This window comes from Curcuma longa, chromosome 1, assembly GCF_044706935.1.
Source record: "Curcuma longa cultivar G26 ecotype Majalengka, Jawa Barat chromosome 1, ITB_CL_G26_1.1, whole genome shotgun sequence".
NCBI lineage: Eukaryota > Viridiplantae > Streptophyta > Magnoliopsida > Zingiberales > Zingiberaceae > Curcuma > Curcuma longa.
This window is the reverse complement of record NC_133861.1, coordinates 5867071-5886744: the sequence shown is the minus strand read 5'-3', so window position 1 is coordinate 5886744 and position 19674 is coordinate 5867071. Positions and strand designations below refer to the sequence as shown.

The 19674-nt window shown below is 35.1% G+C and overlaps 1 protein-coding gene, 1 long non-coding RNA gene and 1 pseudogene across 5 annotated transcripts; 2 read left to right on the top strand and 1 right to left on the bottom strand.

The window, feature by feature from the left end:
• Positions 1 to 19242, top strand: part of LOC141823132 (cysteine-rich receptor-like protein kinase 2) — a 22825-nt pseudogene extending 3583 nt beyond the window's left edge.
• On the bottom strand, positions 4460 to 10941 carry LOC141833520 (ATG8-interacting protein 1-like). 4 transcript variants are annotated; one of them, XM_074722529.1, is made up of 3 exons: positions 10837 to 10941; positions 9344 to 10177; positions 4460 to 4851 (listed from the first exon to the last, which is right to left on the bottom strand). In XM_074722529.1, exons 2-3 carry the CDS (start codon positions 10109 to 10111, stop codon positions 4768 to 4770), a joined length of 852 nt encoding a protein of 283 aa, XP_074578630.1. In that variant the 5' UTR covers positions 10112 to 10177; positions 10837 to 10941; the 3' UTR covers positions 4460 to 4767. The 4 variants fall into 4 exon arrangements, with proteins under 4 accessions (XP_074578630.1, XP_074577443.1, XP_074577939.1 ...); XM_074721342.1 differs by having other exon boundaries at positions 10751 to 10929; XM_074721838.1 differs by having other exon boundaries at positions 9344 to 10138; positions 10751 to 10929.
• LOC141818746 (uncharacterized) lies at positions 15743 to 17343 on the top strand. Its single transcript, XR_012600998.1, has 3 exons — positions 15743 to 15978; positions 16081 to 16150; positions 17277 to 17343. It is a non-coding gene; the product is annotated as an uncharacterized LOC141818746 (long non-coding RNA).
• Positions 19243 to 19674: the final 432 nt, after the last annotated feature.

Genomic DNA, 19674 nt, shown 5'->3' with positions numbered 1-19674 from the left:
TAAATCAATCTTGGGGATTCATTCCAAAATTCAAACTCCCTTTATTGTTGATTTCTTCCGACAATCAATCGGATGACTTGTTGCTATCAAAGAGCTTAAACTCACACCTTCTTCTTTTTTCTCTAGCTTCGTACTCCTTCCAGCGGTTAGTTCGATGAAGAGTGGTCTGACTCTGATACCACTTGTTAGGACTCGTGCGAGTTAGAGGGGGTGAATAGCTCCGATCATTTCTCGTCTTGATCTTATGATTGTTGTTTGAATACGTAACGGAAACCTTGATCCAAACGTGACTCCCACATGCATAACTCCTGGATTTTACTTGGTATCTGCCTCCTTAATGTGACTAATTCAAGGGCCCGCTCCAAGCTATCTACCTCCACTATGAACTCCTTTTCAGATACCTTCTGAGGCGGAGAAGCCTCTCACAAGTTTGTTCTTACAAGAACACAATAATACAATAAGAAATAGGAATACAAATACAAATAAAAATAAAAATACCTTTACAAATTATGAGATCTTACTTTGGATGATTTCTTATTATTTGGGATAGCCTCTTGTTGGTATGGAAATGTAGCAGCACTTCATCCTCAAACCCCCAAGAATTGGCTTCTTCTCCTTCAAGTGAAATCCTACTTATACAGTTGATGTTAGGGTTAATTTTCGCTTATTAGTCGACTGATATCCTCTACTAGTCAACTAATTTGGTCAGCGACCAAATAACGACTTCTGAACCTTTTAAAATCTATCTTATTTTGTTGATTTTCAAATATCAGACGACTGATTTGCCAATCAATCGAATCGATTCATTTTTATACACTTCTAAAATAACACCAGTCGATTGATTACTCTGATCAGTTGAATCGATTTGCTTCTATTCGATTTTGATCCAAAATAGTCGATTGATATACAAAATCAGTCGAATCAATTTAAGTAAAAAGATACATTTCTGAATGAACTTCGTTTTGCACCAAAGATTGTCTCATTCTAATATCCGAGTCAAAAGTTATGATCTTCAGAAGTTTGCTATGTCGTTTTCGACTTCATTTACATGACATCCAGTCATCCTTGATCAGCCTTAACTTGCCAGAACTTCATCGTTGCCTGGCATCCGAGTCAACCTTGACTTCCCAGGACTTCTTTGTTGCCTAGTATCTGATTGACCTCAACCTACCAGGATTTCGTTGTTGTCTAGCATCCAATTAACCTTAACCTGTCAGGACTTCAAATCACCAAGTGTTCAGATCAATCTTGACCCACTTGGACTTTTCTCTTGCCAACTTTCTTATTGGACTTCCGATCACCTAAGTGTCCAATCAACCTTGATCCACTTGGACTTTCCATTTCGTGCCAAGTGTTTGATCCTCCATGACCCACTTGGACTTCCCATCTCGTGCCAAGTGTCTGATCCTTTATGACTCACTTGAACTTTGCACCATCAAGTATTCGGTCAACCTGGACCTACTTGATACCTAACCAACATTGATCAAACATTAAAATTCCAACTCGAGTTAAACCAAGCTTAATCAACTTGATCAACCTTGACTGAGGTTGATTACACCAATACATATTCACTAATAGAAGAAAAGAATATTCACGGAAGGGAAAGAATTCACCTCAAGTTAGGTATTTATAATTGCTTTAATCATAATTAACTTTAGTTTTCTGTTGATTGCCTTGAAACTTTATTTACTATTCTAGAAATTCATCATAAGATAAATTTATTTTCCTTAGAATTGATTCCCTCTTCATCACTTGAAGTACCATTCTCATTATTGATGAATATAAGGGCTTGGAGCATGATTAAATTTAGAGTATGCTCTTTGAATAATGGCTCTACATTCGTATTGTCCCACATAACAATGAACACTAATCTCTTCTTTACTTTCTCTTATTTATCTTTTCTCTTTTTTTTCTTCTTATCATTCCTATACTCCAATTTCAGGAATTTAGTCTTGCAATGACCTTTCCATCAATGGTGGTACCCAAGAGATAATCGAATTATAAAGGGAATCATTGCAATTGTAATTATATGATTATTAATGAAAGTATTCCCTTATTTAGGATCTTGTTATTTTTTATATATTAGCAAATTATAATAAAAGATCATAATAGTATCACTCTTCAATGACAATCGATTATAATGTGAGACAATCATAAAATATGACGTGAAACTATTGAATATCCATGGTTATATTAATTTAAAATAGCATATCAACCTTATGTTATATATACAGTAGATGATCTCATGATAATAGATAAATATATCCATAATTATTAGAGAATAGCTCATTAGTTGTGATTCTATATGAGAATTCATTTGGTATGTTACCTTACTCAAAGAAAAGTTAGCAATTCTTATTCAGAAAAAAGAAAATTAAAAATAATATTAGACATAGAATTCTAACTCTTTTTATAGTTTGTTAATAAGTTTGTTTATAAAATAAAGATTCAATTTATCCTAATAAAAACTCTAATTAACTTTTTATAACAATTTTTTAAAAAATTCTTCTATTATTTACAATTGTCAAATGGTTGTAAGTAAATTGAGCTAGTGGTAAGATGAAGCCCCAAATAGTTAATTTTTCACTTACTAAATACATTAATAAGTTTTCTAAATTATGATTAACATTCTTTCTTTGTAAAAAGGTGGAATCCGTCACCTTAGCGGCCCCACACGGTCGATCCCATGACCATAAATCGAGAAATTGCACAGTTGATTATGATTAACCTTCTTGATTGGCTATCAATTTGCAAATGAAATTTAACAGAAAATTTAAATTGAGTCCCATATATTTTTCATAATATTTTTTTAAAATAATTGACATATTTTATATCTCTATCAGACAACCCATGCAACCATATATATATTTCTGAAGAACAACTTATCAAAGGCAAGGAAAATCATTTTATCCTTTTCAAAGTGTTCAACTAGGCCATTAAAATACAATTTCCATTTAAAAAATCACTAAGTGAAATTCCAAGAATGTAGAGGTGTACATCCTTAAATAGGTCTTTGATTATGTGTGTGATAAATGAAAGTACTTAATGATAAATCAAACTTAATCAATGATGCATCTATTCAAGGATCTAGCTATCTTCTATCAACAATGGCGTAATCAAAATCATGACAACTACTCTGGACTAATCAATCCATTGCAAAAGTAATATTTTAATTTTTTTGATTTTAAACAATAAATTAAATAGGTGGTGACCAAAGCTTGGTCTCAATGGGCTGGAGCCCAGTACAACCACCCCTGGCTACGCCATTGTCTATCAATAAGGCAAACTTGAAATCAAATGTCAATGGCAAATGCAAGCTAATCTGAATCCATTGTAAAAGTCATTAAGAAACTGCAGTATGACTTCTTTTCTGCAAAGGTGGAAGTCTTCTACAAGAATAGGTGGCGATCAAAGCTTGGAAGGTAAATCGGGAAGAGTTGGTCAAGGAAGAAGAAGAGTCAAAATCAAGATCTCAACATCATGCCCAAAATCAAGCTTGATTTCTCCCTTATATATCAAGTACATCTAACAAGCACCATCCATTATAAAAGTTCATAACCCGTTAACAACCCATTAATATTAATGAATCTAGTTATTGAATATACATATTGAATCCACATCCAATATCAAAATCTTCCTTCATACTATAAGTATTAGATCATTTAATTAAGAGTTTAATTTTTTTAATAATAATTATTGTTGGTGTTAATTCAAATATAAGCTCGTCAAATTAACCCTTTTAATAATTTCTATTTTGAACAGCTGAAAAATTAATCCTATGTCAAGACAAGTAATATATTTATCTATAAGAAAATTGAATTCTACTAATGATCATGTTTATGATGTGTAATGTAACAATAATACAACTTAGTGCAATCAACTAGTTTGTTGTTTAATTCAAAATTTTATTTTTAAAAAAATGTATTTTTGTTTTATAAGAACACAACCCACCTAATATATTTAATATCTATTTTTTTTTTAGAACTGAACCACATTATTCAAATAGAATATGAACTCATAGAGCAATAAAAAAAGTCTCAAGATTTATTTAATTGATAGGATATCATTATTGAGTTTTATTGAATTTTTTTACTAAAGAATACAATCAGATAACCCTGTTACAAAACACCTTAAACGATCTAAAGAGGTTAGGAGGTCCCCTTTCATTATCTCTTCTGCAAAAAAAAAAAAAAAAAATCTATCACCCCAACAATTTTACACGATTAGCCCCACAATCATCTATGAAGAAAATAAATCGAAAAACTACAGTGGATCACGACAAAAGAGGATATTGCTTGATTTCGCTAAGATTCGAACCCTTGCCCCTTTCATTATCTCAAAGATTGCCAAGACGGAATATTAATTACCTAATATACCTTATTAATTATCTAAAACAATGTCATAAAATACATGAAGTGGTGCGGTTTTTCTCTGTGCATATGATTTTGAAACTAAGAAATGATTTGCAAACTCAAGCATGAATAATATTCTTAAATACTGAACACAGATTTCCAGCGAGTACAATAGTTCTCACAGAAAATAATTGCATGAAGTTATGATCCTGAAGATCCACATACATATAGCCAAAGCATATTAAACAGATTCCCAATAAAAATTAACAGGAATAGGGGTAAACTGTTGAGTTTGTAAGTCAGAGGCACTTGAAGTGCCTATTCCCAGAAGTACACCTCATGAACTACATGAACTTATTTCTTCTTTCTCGTCCTTGTTGTCGTCGTCATCTCCTCCCTGAGTGATACGAGAATCTTAGCGTGTCCCTTTGTTAGGCTGGTGGCCACCAAGCAGAACATTCTTAAACCGGCCAACAGGTCTCAGCATCCTGCTCATTTTCTGTTAAAGGTGATTAAAATTTTAGTTTGTGACAAAGAAAAAGAAGCTACAGAAATAGATTCATTGATTCAAATTCGGTAACACACAGAATCTCAAGCAACTGATGTCCCTCATCTGACAAAGAACTTAAGGGAATAATAATAAAAAAAACTAGCTGAATTTCTTAAAACATTGTACTGGTATTGTGAAGCCTATCATGCAAACATGAGAATAGAATGTAACATACTAACATGTAAACATGAAAATAGACAGTCACATAATTGCATCAACAATATAACTGACGAGTTCAACCTGCACCGACAAGATCAGAAGTGAACCCCTTAGGAGATATTTTTGTCAAAATATAATGCCTCCTGATTGCAATATAGGTTACATTCACATGCTAGAATTAGAAGTGAGTTAGTCCCCAGTGTCATTCTGGTGAGCTAGAGAAGTATTGTACCAATAAGGATGTAAGTCAAGGCAGTAATGACTGCAGACGGCTTCAAGTTCAGTGAAATACAAGACAGGATTGGGAGCAACAGCCAAGTCTAGCACTTTCACATATATGAGTGAGCTTATTTACACGAGAGAGATTGGGAAATGAATAGGTATTAGCATCCATTATACTAGTAGTAATCCTACTAACTCCTTAGGCTGCAGCAAGCTCACGCTTGCTTAATGATGAAGTAACATTTAAAAGAAAAAAAGACTTTCACGGAGCAATCTATATTGATCCATAAACAACTTAATAATCATTCTAGGACATGAATAATCATGACCCTGTAAGGTATTTTGTATTATCATATCTTTACCATGTTTTTTCCAACTGGACAATGATACCATTGAGTACTGGTTTGCCATGCTCACCTCAAGGATAGCATTGTGTATTAGAAAACATTTCTAATACATATGTCATCCAAAATAATGCATTAAAGCCAGAAACAATCTAGCCTCTATATGTCCTAGATGAAATTTATCCCTCCATTGAGCCATGCACAAGACTATATCAGTAGTTATAACTAACTCTAATCCGTTGGATCACACTTTATATTCTTTACACTTTAGTCTTACTTTCCTGTTCATATTTTTGAATTTAATTGATTCAACTTACATAACTATGAAATATAGTGCTCATCTTGGAACATACTCACCAAATTTATTGATAAAAGATTAATAGTGAAATAATTATATCCTTTAGTTTTCATGAACTCAGTGGGTGCAACTGTCCCCCTTGAGCTCTACCTAGACCTGCCACTACCTCCAAGTATAATTTTGTATTTTCCATAGACTCATGCTACGTGTTTCTTTCAGTTTCAGCTTTAAATTAGTGAGATATATCGTGAATAAGTTCATTGAGGTTCTCTAAGACCCTTTTGATTTAATCATTTGATCGTGCTTGAAAGCATAAACACAACATTTAGTATCTCATTTCTTAAAACAAATTAACAAACACAAGTGGAGGTTCAAAAGACTCTTGGTAAGATATAAGATCCTCAAAATTGAAAAATGAACTGAAGTTTAATTTTATCAGCAAGCTTGAGGAGTAAGCATCATGAAGTCTTCAAAATATACTACAAGACCCATGATGAAAATTTTCAGTTGGTGTTTAGGAAGATTTTTAATAATAAAAAAATATTATCCTATATTGGATTTATTGACTCTTCAGTTGTTGACATACAATTTACTAATTATAATTATTTGCCTAATGATTGCATGTATCTATTGCAATTGTTTCGATATATGTCAATTCACAATGTTAAGACCCATATAAACATGTCATCATGATTCTAATCATGATCAAATTCATTACATTCAATAGGGATAGAGGTTCTTGCTTATTTTTGAGGTCTTCCTCAATGTTCTCATAGTTCTTCCTCTCTTCAACAATAGAGTATCAAACTTACAAAATTGAGCAATAATCTATGTAAAAGCAGCCCAAACATACATGTAAGGCCATCATAAGTATTGGAAGATTTAATTTCAAGACGATCCAATCTCACTCAAATAATAATGTTGCTTAGATCGATGGTGGCAGCACTATTCATCATATTTTTCAAAATTCTGCCAGTGCAAGACTATCAATAGAGTATGACAATTTTAAAAGCACCTACTTAGATGATGATGATCATTGTCATGATAATAACTATGACAACAATAAGAAGAATAATACACAATGATGTGCAATATAAGGACACAGAAGGGAATGAGTACAATTTTTTTTAAGATGCAAAGGATAATAAATTGGATTTAAATGATAAAATAATTAAATGGGTCAGTCCATAGATCACAGTTTTTCTCTTCTTGCGACTATTTCAAACCAGGTCACCACGTGTTGCGGGTTATTGCTAAGAATGGTGGGGAGTATGTAGTCTCAATACCACTAGAGCATGTCCAACGAACTTTGTAGGAAATGGAGTGCACATGGTCATGGTTCAAAATATTAATCCATTAGCAGCCAAATGATAGTGCACAATGGTGATGGTTTAAAACAATCATCCATGTTGATTGCCACAAGAAAAACTTATCATTTTTAACGTGTCAATATCATTGTGGCTCTGCCAAAGGATTGACACATAGGACGAGTTAAACCGGCTTTCCTCTACTAAGACAAGGCACAACAAAACCTTCCCAAGGTGGGCCATGAGCCTTCCACAAGGTGGGCCATGAGCCTTCCTCTACAAAAACAAGACCCATCAAAAGTTTCCTCCACAACGATGAGGTGCAACAAACCTTTCAATAGGTGCGGGAAAGGTCTCAAGGGTTCCAACCAATCACGTACTCCTCCCCGCCCTTTTCTTCCTTCAAGGCTCAATACAAGGACCAACACTAGGACTACAGCCATTGGCACATCTTGCTCTAACCAAGGAATGAGACCATCTTGAAGCAAGATTTTAAACCTTGACAATAATTGACTATTGTTCTGGAATTATAGTCCCCTAGCAGCAAGCAAGGGCAATGCACAAGCAGATCAACAAGGATAATTACGTGGTTATTGGAGCAGCACAACAAGGATGAAGGACTACAGCAAATTCACTCAACCACAAGTGAAAAGGATAAAGGAGGAAGGAATGCCAGATAAAGAAATTTATGGGGTTACCAACACTGAGAGAGAGAGAGGATACAGGACAACACTATCTAGGAGAATGGATTAGAGAGGGTAGTGGAGATTATGATGGGTTGCCAAGGGTGGAGATCATTAATAGTAGTGGTTGCAAGATCTGTGAGAGAGAATAAAAATGAGGGTGTTTGCTAAAGGGTAAAAAGTATAGATGAGGGATAAGGTGCTTACTAAATGCAATTAGGGGATAAGGTGTTTCTGCTGTAAATTGATATGACATTGGCAATAGCCTCACTTCAACCTTCTCAAGCTAAGAGCAGTGGGTGAAAGCCATTGCCTTACCAAAGCCGTTGACAAGTGGAAAGGATGCCAACACCACCATGCTTGAGCATCGAGGAAGATGGCAACACAATGACTCAGAAGTATTCATGTGGTCAATAGATAATGAAGAGGCAGAAGGGGCAATCATAGGAGGGCTGTAATTGCAAGATAAAGGTGACAACATGACCAAAATAGGAAGATAGGGAAGATTTTAATGTTCCCTCACTTTTCTTTCTAGTATTGGGATAATTGAGTTGGAAGAAAATGGACTTATTTAATCTCTGTACTTCTATATTGTCCCTTCACTTTTCTTAAGTAGACATGATGCTCACTACTAACTTCCCTACTTTCTCTCTGACTTTTCACCTTTTTTTCTTAATTTTCTTCTCTTGTAAATAGGGTATAAAACTTTCTTAACCATATTTGATCAAATATTAAAAATAAATCTATACTTCCTGAACATATCATAACTTATTATTACCAACTCTCTCTAGAGCTTATATAAATATATTTTTGTCTTTCTTTATTCACTTTGTTTCATCAAAAAGAACCTAATTGTAATGAGCATGAATATACATTAGAAGAATTTATACGAGCAACTTAATGTAATTTTATTTCAGAATCCTCTATAACTAAGAAAGGGACAGGCAGTATGCATGGTTTTAAAAAGCAAACAACTAGGTCATATATACAATCACCTAGGTGGATCTAGAAAGCAACCACATACGCCATATACAATTTGCATATGTAGTTCGAGAAAAAAATTTATTCGGTTCATTTGAACTTGTTCACCAAAAGGTCTAAGTTACCTTGTCTGGTAGTTTAGTAATGTTAACTTGAAACTTGTTTGATAAGTGATAAACACTTTTGATACTAATTTGTGCATGTGACTTGTATATCATATATTTTAAGTTGTTGATTAATATTTGATCGTCATATTACAGCAAGATTGTTGAATCGAGGTTCCTATTGTAAATTGTTTGATGAATTATCAAATTGTGAATCATATGCACTATGTTGTGAGCCAACTACATACCACCTATATACACATTTTAAAACCTTGCTGGTATTTATGGCAATAAAGTAGTTAGTTTTCTTCATAGCACATTTTCACAATGGAACCAAGCATACCTCATCAGTGATGGTAAACTTCCATTTATCCTGTTGCCATCGTCTCCCAAGAACTATAATGCCAACAACAGCAGCAGCCACTACAACAGACCAGAATGTATTAGCTTCCTTTGCCTGGCGATACACAGATGCTACATGTGCCTTCCACCATGCTTGGGAAGGAAGCTCAGGTCGACCAGATTCATCTTCATCATCTATTTTGTGCTCTTCAAAAGAATCTGTATTCACATCTAAAGATTCACTAGTCTCAATTTTGGTGACACTTCTGTGCATTTCAGAATGACTAGCAACAGAATCAGGATCAGCAAGTATAAACTGCTCCAATCCGACCAATGTAGACCTTTGGGATCCCTTAACCTCTTCCAATCCCATTTCATGCACAGAAACTTTACTCCCCTCATCAAAAAACTCAACTCCATATAGGTCATCTTTTGATTCAGTTTGCAACTGATCTATGGCATCATCAGCATCAACCATTTCAGGGCTTCCAATATTTTCCTCTGGGCCACCAGAGATCTCATTTGTATCCGTTTGTATTGGGAGATTCTCATGTTCACTGGGTGGAAAAACAAAGTGACCAGACACGAATAATGCAGCAGCAGATGCCTCAGGTTTACTTATGCTCTCGCTCTCCATTACTTTACTTTCATCAGAAGGGTCAACCTCCTGGGGACCAGGTGCAGCAGCATAAGCAGATGCTGTCAGGGATACAACTTCCCAGTCAGCTCCACGGGAAGTACCCTCTCCTACCTTCTCATTATCCGCCATTCCAAAACCAAATGTTCACTTGAAATTCTGAAAAATATTATTTGAGTTGAAGGCAGTTGATAGAATCTACCCAAATGAAACCGGTAACACAGTGAGAAAGACTATACAATAAGGTCAAGATGAAAATGAGGTTTAATTGTTAAACCTATTCAAATGAAGCTAAACAAAGAATGAAAAACAACATGAAGAAACACTTTGTGATAAGATCAAAATCAAAATGAGATTTTGATTGTTAATCCTGCACAGACGACGGAAAACCAAATAAGAAGTGAGCAACCGTTTCTCTTCCATTCAATTTGGTTTCTTTACATAAAAGGATTCAAGTTGATTCCTCGAAATTAAATTGACATGATCCAAAATCTGAAGAAGAAATAAAAGATAAAAGATGAATTTTTTTTCCTGAAATACATAACCTCGTAATTAATGCTATGTACGGATCTCCAAATCACGTTTACTTCGTTTTTGAAACAAAAAAAGAAAGAAAGAAAAACCTAATTCCCCAACTACTCTAAATCCCAAAAAGCAATCTTCAACCGTCGTCAATGAAAAATCCTCAAAGAAAATGAATCGAAAAAACAGATCCAACCCATACGAGATGCTTCGAATAAATCGAGAAAACACGAAAGGAGATATTTTTACCTTCAGAAAGGAGACCGTCGGGAAGCAAAATATGAGGGAAGCAACGAGATGGAGAAAAAGGGAGAGATTGGCGTTGTGGGAGTTACCGAGACGCAGAAGAAAGGATTGGGGGACAACCAAAGCCAGTTCAGCCGGTGACGTCTGTGCGATAACCTCTTCAACCAGCCTCTGAATCGCGTGATAGATCGGAGTCAGTTCCAGTTTCTAGGCAAGTTCGGGATTAATTCTAAATATGAGGGTTGGAATGAAATTTTCCAATCATAAAATGTGGCAAAAGACGATAACATTCATCCAAGTGTCTATCAATGTCGCTCCACAAATCGCTTTAAAAGGAGATAAATTATGATAACTAAATAGGAAAGATTTATTCTTAAGAAATTATTCCTCCGGAATTCCATCTATAAATTAATAATGGGCCTTTAAATAGAAAAAAAAAACAGATTAATTAGATCAATCTACTAAAAATTTATCATATAATAGGATGGGACGAATCAGCCCACCAACTTGACGGGTTGAAAATCTTCAACCCAATCCAATTTAAGGCGGATTGCGGATTAAGCAGACCAACTCATGGATCTATTTAAAAATAAAAAAAAAAAAATATTAAAAATTTTAAATTTAGATTGTAATTTAAATTGATCAAGTTAATATTTTTAAACTTGTAATTTTTAAGTTTAAATTTTAATTTAAACAGATCAAACCCACTAATTAATTAAGTTTTCTATTTTAATTTTAAAATTTAAAATAAATAAATAAACTTTCTCAATCAACTCAAGTCCACCATGAGCTAGCGGACATAAGCGGGTCAATCCATCTGAATCTATCTTAAAATGGGTTGATAAAATTTCAAATTAACTCATCTAAATTGCTTGGTAGAATAGGTCAACCCGGTGGATCCAACTTAAATTGACGACTATACTAACATAGGATGATTTTTATTGAATATTGAAATGAATAAAAAATAACATGATGTTGTAAATAATTTAAAACATTTATAAAATTATTTAATAGATGTTTTTTTATAAATGCATATATTTTATTTAAAAATAATAAATCTAAACTTTGTTTATATTATATTATTTAATATATTTATCTGATGTTACATATTTTGGAGATAAAATAATTTAATTTGACTTAACTCAATTTTATTTTAAAAATTTTTAAAATTATATGTGACAACTTGGGTTGTATTGAGTCAGGCCAAGCATGGCTATGTCCTCAGCTTGGCTCAATATAAAAATATAAAAAATTTAAAAATAAAAAATTCTACAAATAAAAAAATTATTTTAAAATTTTATAATAAATCATAAAAAATATTTTTTATTTTGTTTAATTTTAATTTTTTGTAACAAAAAAAGATTTGAACCCTAACACAACTAAATCGATCGGACTTATGCCTAGATGGGCAGGTTATTAAATGCTTTTACCTAAAAATATTCTATGGCGTGAATATCTTTATCGAGTTTTTAAGTGTCTGCATAGAGTTTAATTAACATTTTTTTGTTGCATATAGATTGTCAAATGTTTTTATCTAAAAATGTTTGATGAATGTTTATCAATGGAATAAGAAATATTTCAATATGAATATCTTCTTTGGAATCACAGGGCTTCACGTATATTGTCAATTGTTATTTTTCACTGTATAGAAGTCATTCGGTACTTTTTGTTAAAAAGTGGTTAATAATTCTATATTACTCTAATATAAATATGTCATTATGTTGAACTTAATTATTTATAAGGGCAAGTTATTGTTCAAAGCGTTTGATGGATCTATAAGGGCAAGTTATTGTTAAAAAGTGTTTGATGGATCTTGCTCTTGTTGATGCAATTGATCTTACATCAAAGTTGATGAGTTTGATAAGCTCAAATTGATTCGAGTTTGAATTTTGATATGTGATTAATAGGCCAGTTATATGTCAAAGTTAATAAGACATTTGACATGAGATAAAAAATTTAAGTAGGTCATGGAAGATCGGACACTTGACATAAAGATGAAAAGTTTAAGTAGGTCAAAATTGACCGGGCACTTGGCATGAAACGAAAAGTCTAAGTAGGTTATGGAGGACCGAATACTTAATATGAGATAAAAAGTCCAAGTAAATCATGGAGGATCAGACACTTGATACAAAGACGAAAAATCCAAATAGGTCAAAGTTGACCGGACACTTTGCATAAGATGAAAAGTTCAAGTGGGTTATGAAAGACCAAACATTTGGCATGAGACAAAAAGTCCAAGTGGGTCATAATGATCGGACACTTGGCACAAAGAGGAAAGTCTAAGTGAATCATAGTTGATCAGACACTTGGTGATCCGAAGTCCAACAGAGAGTTAGTAAGAAAAATCTAAGTGGATCACGATTGACTGGACATTTGGTGATCGAAAGTCCAATAGAGAATTGACATGATGAGAAATCCAAGTGGGTCACGATGATATTGTCCACTTTCAGGCTAAGTCCTCATGATTTTATTTTTGGACTCAAGCTCAACCCAAAAGGTCTCATACCAATAGAGATATCTTCTATCTTATAAACTCATGATGTTTTTCATGTATTTCCAACATGGGACTTTGATTGTAATCCTAACAATTCTCCTCTCAAATGAAGGACCACCATACACCAATCAAGGTCAGCTTGATGTCTGATCTCTTGACCCACCAGGCCTCCTTGCCACGATGTTTGGTTCTCTTGGTCTATTAAGACTGTCTAGTATCTGGTCTAACTGACCTACTAGAACTTACCTGTCTCGAGAGATTATCATGGATTTTACTAGGAGCCCCCTACTATTATTTCCATGGTCCAGGCCTTCCCTATCTCTTTCATTTTTCCTGAGAGTCCTCACATGGCTCCACATAGACCATGAGTCTGATACCAATTGTCAGGACCTATGCGAGCTAGAAGAGGGTGATAGCTCCGATCACTTCTCATCTTGATCTTATGCTCATCGTTTGAATGCGCAGCAGAAATCTTGATTCAAATGTGACTCCACATACACAAGTCTGAAATTTTACTTGGTATCCGTCTCCTTAAGATAACTAATCCAAGGGTCTACTCTGAGCTATCTATCTCCACTATAAACTCCTCCTTTTCAGATACCTTCTGGAGCTCTCATAAGATTGTTCTTACAAGAACACGACAATACAACAAGAATACAAATACAAATTAAAGCAAAAATACCTTTACAAATAAGATCTTGCTTTGGATGCTTTCTTGTTGTTTGGAATAACTTCTTGTTGGTCTGGAAATGCAGCAATACTTCATCCTCAACCCTTAAGAATTGACTCCTTCTATTTCAAGTGAAATCCTACTTATACAGTTGTTGTTAGGGTTGATTTCCACTTATTAGTCGACTGATATCCTCTACCAATCAATTGATTTGGTCAGTGACCAAATAATGACTTTTGAACTTTCTAAAATCTATCTAATTTTATCAATTTTTCAAATATTAATTGAATTAATTTGCCAATCAGTCGAATCGATTCACTTCTGTATGCTTCTGAAATAGAACTAGTCGACTGATTATCCTAATCAGTCAAATCGATTTACTTCTATTCATTTCTGATCCAAATCAATTGATTAATATACATAATCAATCGAATCAATTTGAGTAATAAGATACATCTCTGAACAAGCTTCGTTTCGCATAAAGATCGTCTTGTTCTGGCATCCGAGTCAAAAGTTATGACCTTCAAAAATTTGCTTGTCATTTCCGGACTTCCTTTGCATGACATTCAATCATCCTTGACCTGTCAAGACGTTCCATTCCCTAGCATCTGGTTAACCTTGACCTGCCAGGATTTCATCGTTGCTTGACATTCGATCAACCTTGACCACTAGAACTTTCTCATTGCTTAACCTTGACCACCAAAACTTTCTATTGCCTATTATCCAGTTGACATCAACCTACCAGGATTTCGTAGTTGCCTAGCTCCGATTAACCTTGACCTGCTAGGATTTCATCTCACCAAGTGTCTGGTCAACCTTGACCCAGTTGGACTTTTCTCTTGCTAACTTTCATATTAGACTTCTGAATCATCAAATGTCAAACCTGCCTACTTAGACTTTCTATTTCACTGGTTCTCCATAACCTACTTGGACTTTTCGTCTCGTGCCAAGTGTCTGGTCCTCCATAATTCACTTGGACTTTCCACCGTACTTTTCGTCTCGTGCCAAGTGTCGATCAACCCATAGAACTTCCCACCATCAAGTATTCAGACACCTAACCAATATATTGATCAAACATCAAAATCTAAACTTGAGTTAAACCGAGTTTGGTCAACCTTGACCTAAGGTTGATTGCACTAACAATTTTTTCTTTTTTGATATTTGACAATATGTTTAAGTTATGCTAACTCATTAGCCCAACTTCTTTCATTATCCTGCTTCTCATGCCAAATCATAAATGTGAGTTTCATAACTTAAACCCTATATTCGGTCTCTTTAGCATGCATCAAAAATCTCTTCTGACACCACAAAAAAACCACTGAATAGAGACGGAATTAGCGACGGAATTATATTCCGTCGCTAATCGAGAATTTAGAGACGGAATATTAATTCCGTCTCTAATTCCGTCTCTCTAGCGACGGAATATAAATTTCCGTCTCTAAATAGAGACAAAATAGAGACGGAATTATTATTCCGTCGCTAAATTTTCGATTTTCTAAATTTTATAAATTATCATAAATTAAAAATTAGCGACGGAATTTTAATTCCGTCTCTAAATTAGCGACGGAATTAAAATTCCGTCGCTAAATAGAGACGGAAGAAATTTTCCGTCGCTATTGTCGCTATTAGGGTTCCGCCGCCGCCTTTTTTTTCCCTCCTACGCGAAATCTTCTCCTCTCCTCCGCGCGATTTTCTCCCCCTCGTCTCTCTCGCGCGATTTTCTCCCCCTCGTCCTCTTCCTCTCCGGCGAACTTCTTCCTCCCGGCGCCCTCTCCTCCTCCGGCGAACTCTCCTCCCGACGCCCTCTCTCTCCGTTCTCCGACGCCAAGAGCTCCGCGCGTTGTCCGTCCAACTGAGCTCCCGCGCGACAGATCTTCTCCGGCGAATTCCTCTCCTCCGCCGAACCCCAGCGGCATTGTCCTCCGGCGAAGGTTCCCTCCCTATCTCCGAACCCTAGCTCCGGCGAAGCCTCCCTTCCTAGCTCCGAACCCTAGCTCGCGCGAGTATCTGGAGGCATTTCCTGATTGACTACTTCATCGGCTTCTTTTGGCGGCTTTGCATTTGCAGGTACTTATCTTCTCCTGTGCTCATCCATTGATCTCAACTTTGATCTCGCCATCGTTGAGTAGATTGATCCCTCGTACTTATCTTCTCGTTTCCTGTTCTAAGGACAAGCAGAAAGCAGAACTTATCTACTTGAATCTGATGCATCCGGAAAAGAGGAACCAAAATTGCTCAGGTTAGTCCATATTCCAACCATTTTAGTTTCTAGAGAAGAAAATCTTCATCTTTGATAAACTTAATTTAATCTAGGTTTCCTTGTTTTCCTCCGGTTATTCTTCCATATCTGCATCATTTTCTAGTTCTAAGAGAAGAAAATTAATTTTCATCTTTTGAGAATCATTGCCATGATTGTTGATCTCACTGCTACTTGAAATAGGATGTAATTAACTATACCCTCATTTCCATGATCGTTGATATATTTATGTTTTATCCAAAAAGTACTGGGATTCTTCCATATTTCCTTCGAAATTCAAATTTGATGTACATTGTTTGTTCCTGAATCTGGAGCAAAAAGTACTGGAGCTGCCTGTTGGCAAAGTGGTCTTTTCAATGGTTTTTGGCATTGTACTTCAGCTTTTTATCTGTACCATAAGAAAACTGCAGAGATGCAGGTAGAAATAAACATTATCAGCGAGCATGCAACACCATCAAGTTGCTGTCCTCAGCTCTTCTCATCTTGCATTTCCCACAATTCTTAGTTCTGCACAAATTAAAGTGATGTAAAATCCGTGAACTGTGAAGTTGTCAAACCATCTCACTTCTTTGGAATCACTTGCTTAGCACAATTAATTGTGCTAATATTGGTGCCAATCATCCTATTATCACCCAGGATGCATGTTTTATACTTAATGCCCTTTATGTGCTTGGCCTTTGGTATTTGTTCATGCGATGGGAATCATTGTTATTGTATGACTCAGAAATTCATTGATTTTCGTTTCTGTTCCACTTGCATTCTGATTAAAAATTTTAATCACTCAAGCAGAATGTATTCTTCTTTGTTGGTAAACCTCCAACAACGTGGGCTTCCAATGCTGCAGAATGTAAACCTCCAACAACTTGAAATTCCTTGTTATTTACTAGGTCTTCTTTTTCATTGCAGAATGTATTCTTCTCATTTTATGAATTGCATTTCCAGTATGCATCTTTTTCGTCATTGCACCTCTACAAACCCAATCTTTTTATTGTTGAATGCATTTCCAGTATGCTGCAGAATGTTGTTGAATGAAGCAATTGTCTCTACATTTTATGATTCTCTATATTGATACAATCTATATTGAAGATATGTGATATTGGTTTTACAGTTTGTGGTGAAAAGAAAAGCAGTTGGGATTTGGAGTTGCAAGGACTGCGGCAAGGTCAAGGCTGGCGATGCTTAGATATATAATATTTTGGTAGCATTGTATTTAGACATATGATACAGTATTAAGTATTATGTATTGATGAAATTTGTAGTACGATATCGGAATTTTGATATGTGAACCAGTGTCGTATTGCTCAAATTGTAAACAGTATTTTGATATGTGATGCAGAGTTTAGATATGTGATGCAGTGTTTATTTTAAATTTTAATTATGATATGTTATTATTCAGATTGTAAACAGGACTCTAAATATGATACAGGTAAAGAATTTTAAAAAATCATTAAAATCTAGCGACGGACATTTATAAGTCTCCGTCTCTAAATAGAGCTAATGATACAGCTAATGGGTGTGGACAATAGAGACGGACATTTAAAATTCCGTCTCTAAATAGAGACGGAATTTTAAATCTCCGTCTCTATTTAGAGACGGATTTTTAAAAATCCGTCGCTATTTAGCGACGGACTTTTAAATTTCCGTCTCTAAATAGAGACGGAGATTTAAATGTCCGTCGCTAACTAGAGACGGATTTTTAAAAATCCGTCGCTATTTAGCGACGGACTTTTTAAATTTCCGTCTCTAAATTTAATTTCCGTCTCTAAAACGACCGGAATTTAAATTTCCGTCTCTAAATTTAGAGACGGAAATTAAATTCCGTCGCTATTCTTTTTGAGACGGAATTATAAAGTCCGTCGCTAATTAATTAGCGACGGAATTTAAATTTCCGTCGCTAAAGTGACGTCAGCGACCAAATTTTTCGCGTCGGCGTTTTTCCGTCTCTAATCCGTCGCTAATCTCGATTAGAGACGGATTAGCGACGGAATAATTCCGTCGCTAAGTGGCTTTTTTTTTGTAGTGAGTCTTAGTTTATCAATATGTAATCAAATACCTGAATGTTGGCAGTGCATCTAGCCTTGGAGAAATTGGTGTTAAGTTTGAAAATCATTCTACAGGTGACAGGCATGGATTCCTCAACTGGAAACAGAGATTCTCCATAATCGTCGGCATGGCTTGTGGTCTTTCTTACCTGCATCAGGAATTCCACGTTTGTATCATACATCGTGATATAAAGTGTAGCAACATTTTGCTTGATGATGACTTGCAGCCAAGAATTGCAGATTTTGGCCTAGCACGCCTTCTGCCAGACGACAAGAGTCACCTCAGCACTAAGTTTGCTGGCACTTTGTAAGTCTTTCTTTACAGAGTAGTGCTGACATGCTTGTTTCCTTGATAATGTATCGACCACGATATTTGTAACTATTTGTTTCAAATTCTCAATACTGTCGTATCGTGTAGGGGATATACAGCACCTGAGTATGCAATTCATGGGCAACTTTCTGTAAAGGTCGATACATACAGCTTCGGAGTAGTTGTTCTTGAAATAATAAGTGGCCGGAAAAGCAATGATGTGAAACTTGAGCCTGACACTCAGTATCTCCTTGAATGGGTAATCACAATAACCTTTATGTGATCTCAAGTATGAACTTTTACGATAACAAATAACACAGAAACACAACCGAACTAGTCTTACAACTTACAATAACTGGCCGGTATATGTCTTTGCCTATATATCTTTTCCGAGACAGGTTTGGAAACTATACGAACGCGATCAGTTGATCGAGCTGGTGGACAAAGACGCTTAGATCCTAGTGAGTTTCTTCTAGAGGAAGTGAAAAGGATCATTAAAATAGCTCTTCTCTGCACACAGTCTGCTGCTGCTGCGAGGCCGACCATGTCTGAGATTGTTGTTATGTTGCTGTCCCAAGGTGATAGTAGTGCTCTTGAGCCGGCCAAGACCAACCTTCATTGATGCCACAAGCAGAGTTCATGGAGATACATCCTGCTCCATTGTCTCATCTTCTTCTACCTCGCATGCAACTGTTTCAGTTTCTCAAGTTTCTGCTCGTTGATGTTCCACAAGTAGTAATAAATATTCTGTGAAGTAAAGCATATTTTACGATCTGCATATAGTTTCACATTTTGATTTGTATATTTAAGATTGAAGATTAATATATGCTTTATGTGAGCTAAGAACTGTATTTTCCTTAGAAAGGTAATGTTAAGATAACTCTTGCATTCAATAAACTGCCTTATACCAAGAGAAATATGGCTTGCATGGATGATTTTTTGTTTTGGCTTCCGGTTATAGGATGAATCATTATAACTAGAATAAATTTCTTCTACTATCATATAAAATAGGTTGAAGCAGTGATCTTGAGGAAGAATATTGAACATAAAAGTAAAGCAGATTAATCAAATTTGGTGCAACTCTTATGATTTTATTTTGTTTTATTGCACCTAAATATACAAAAGGAAAGATAGAGGAAATCTAGACAACTAAG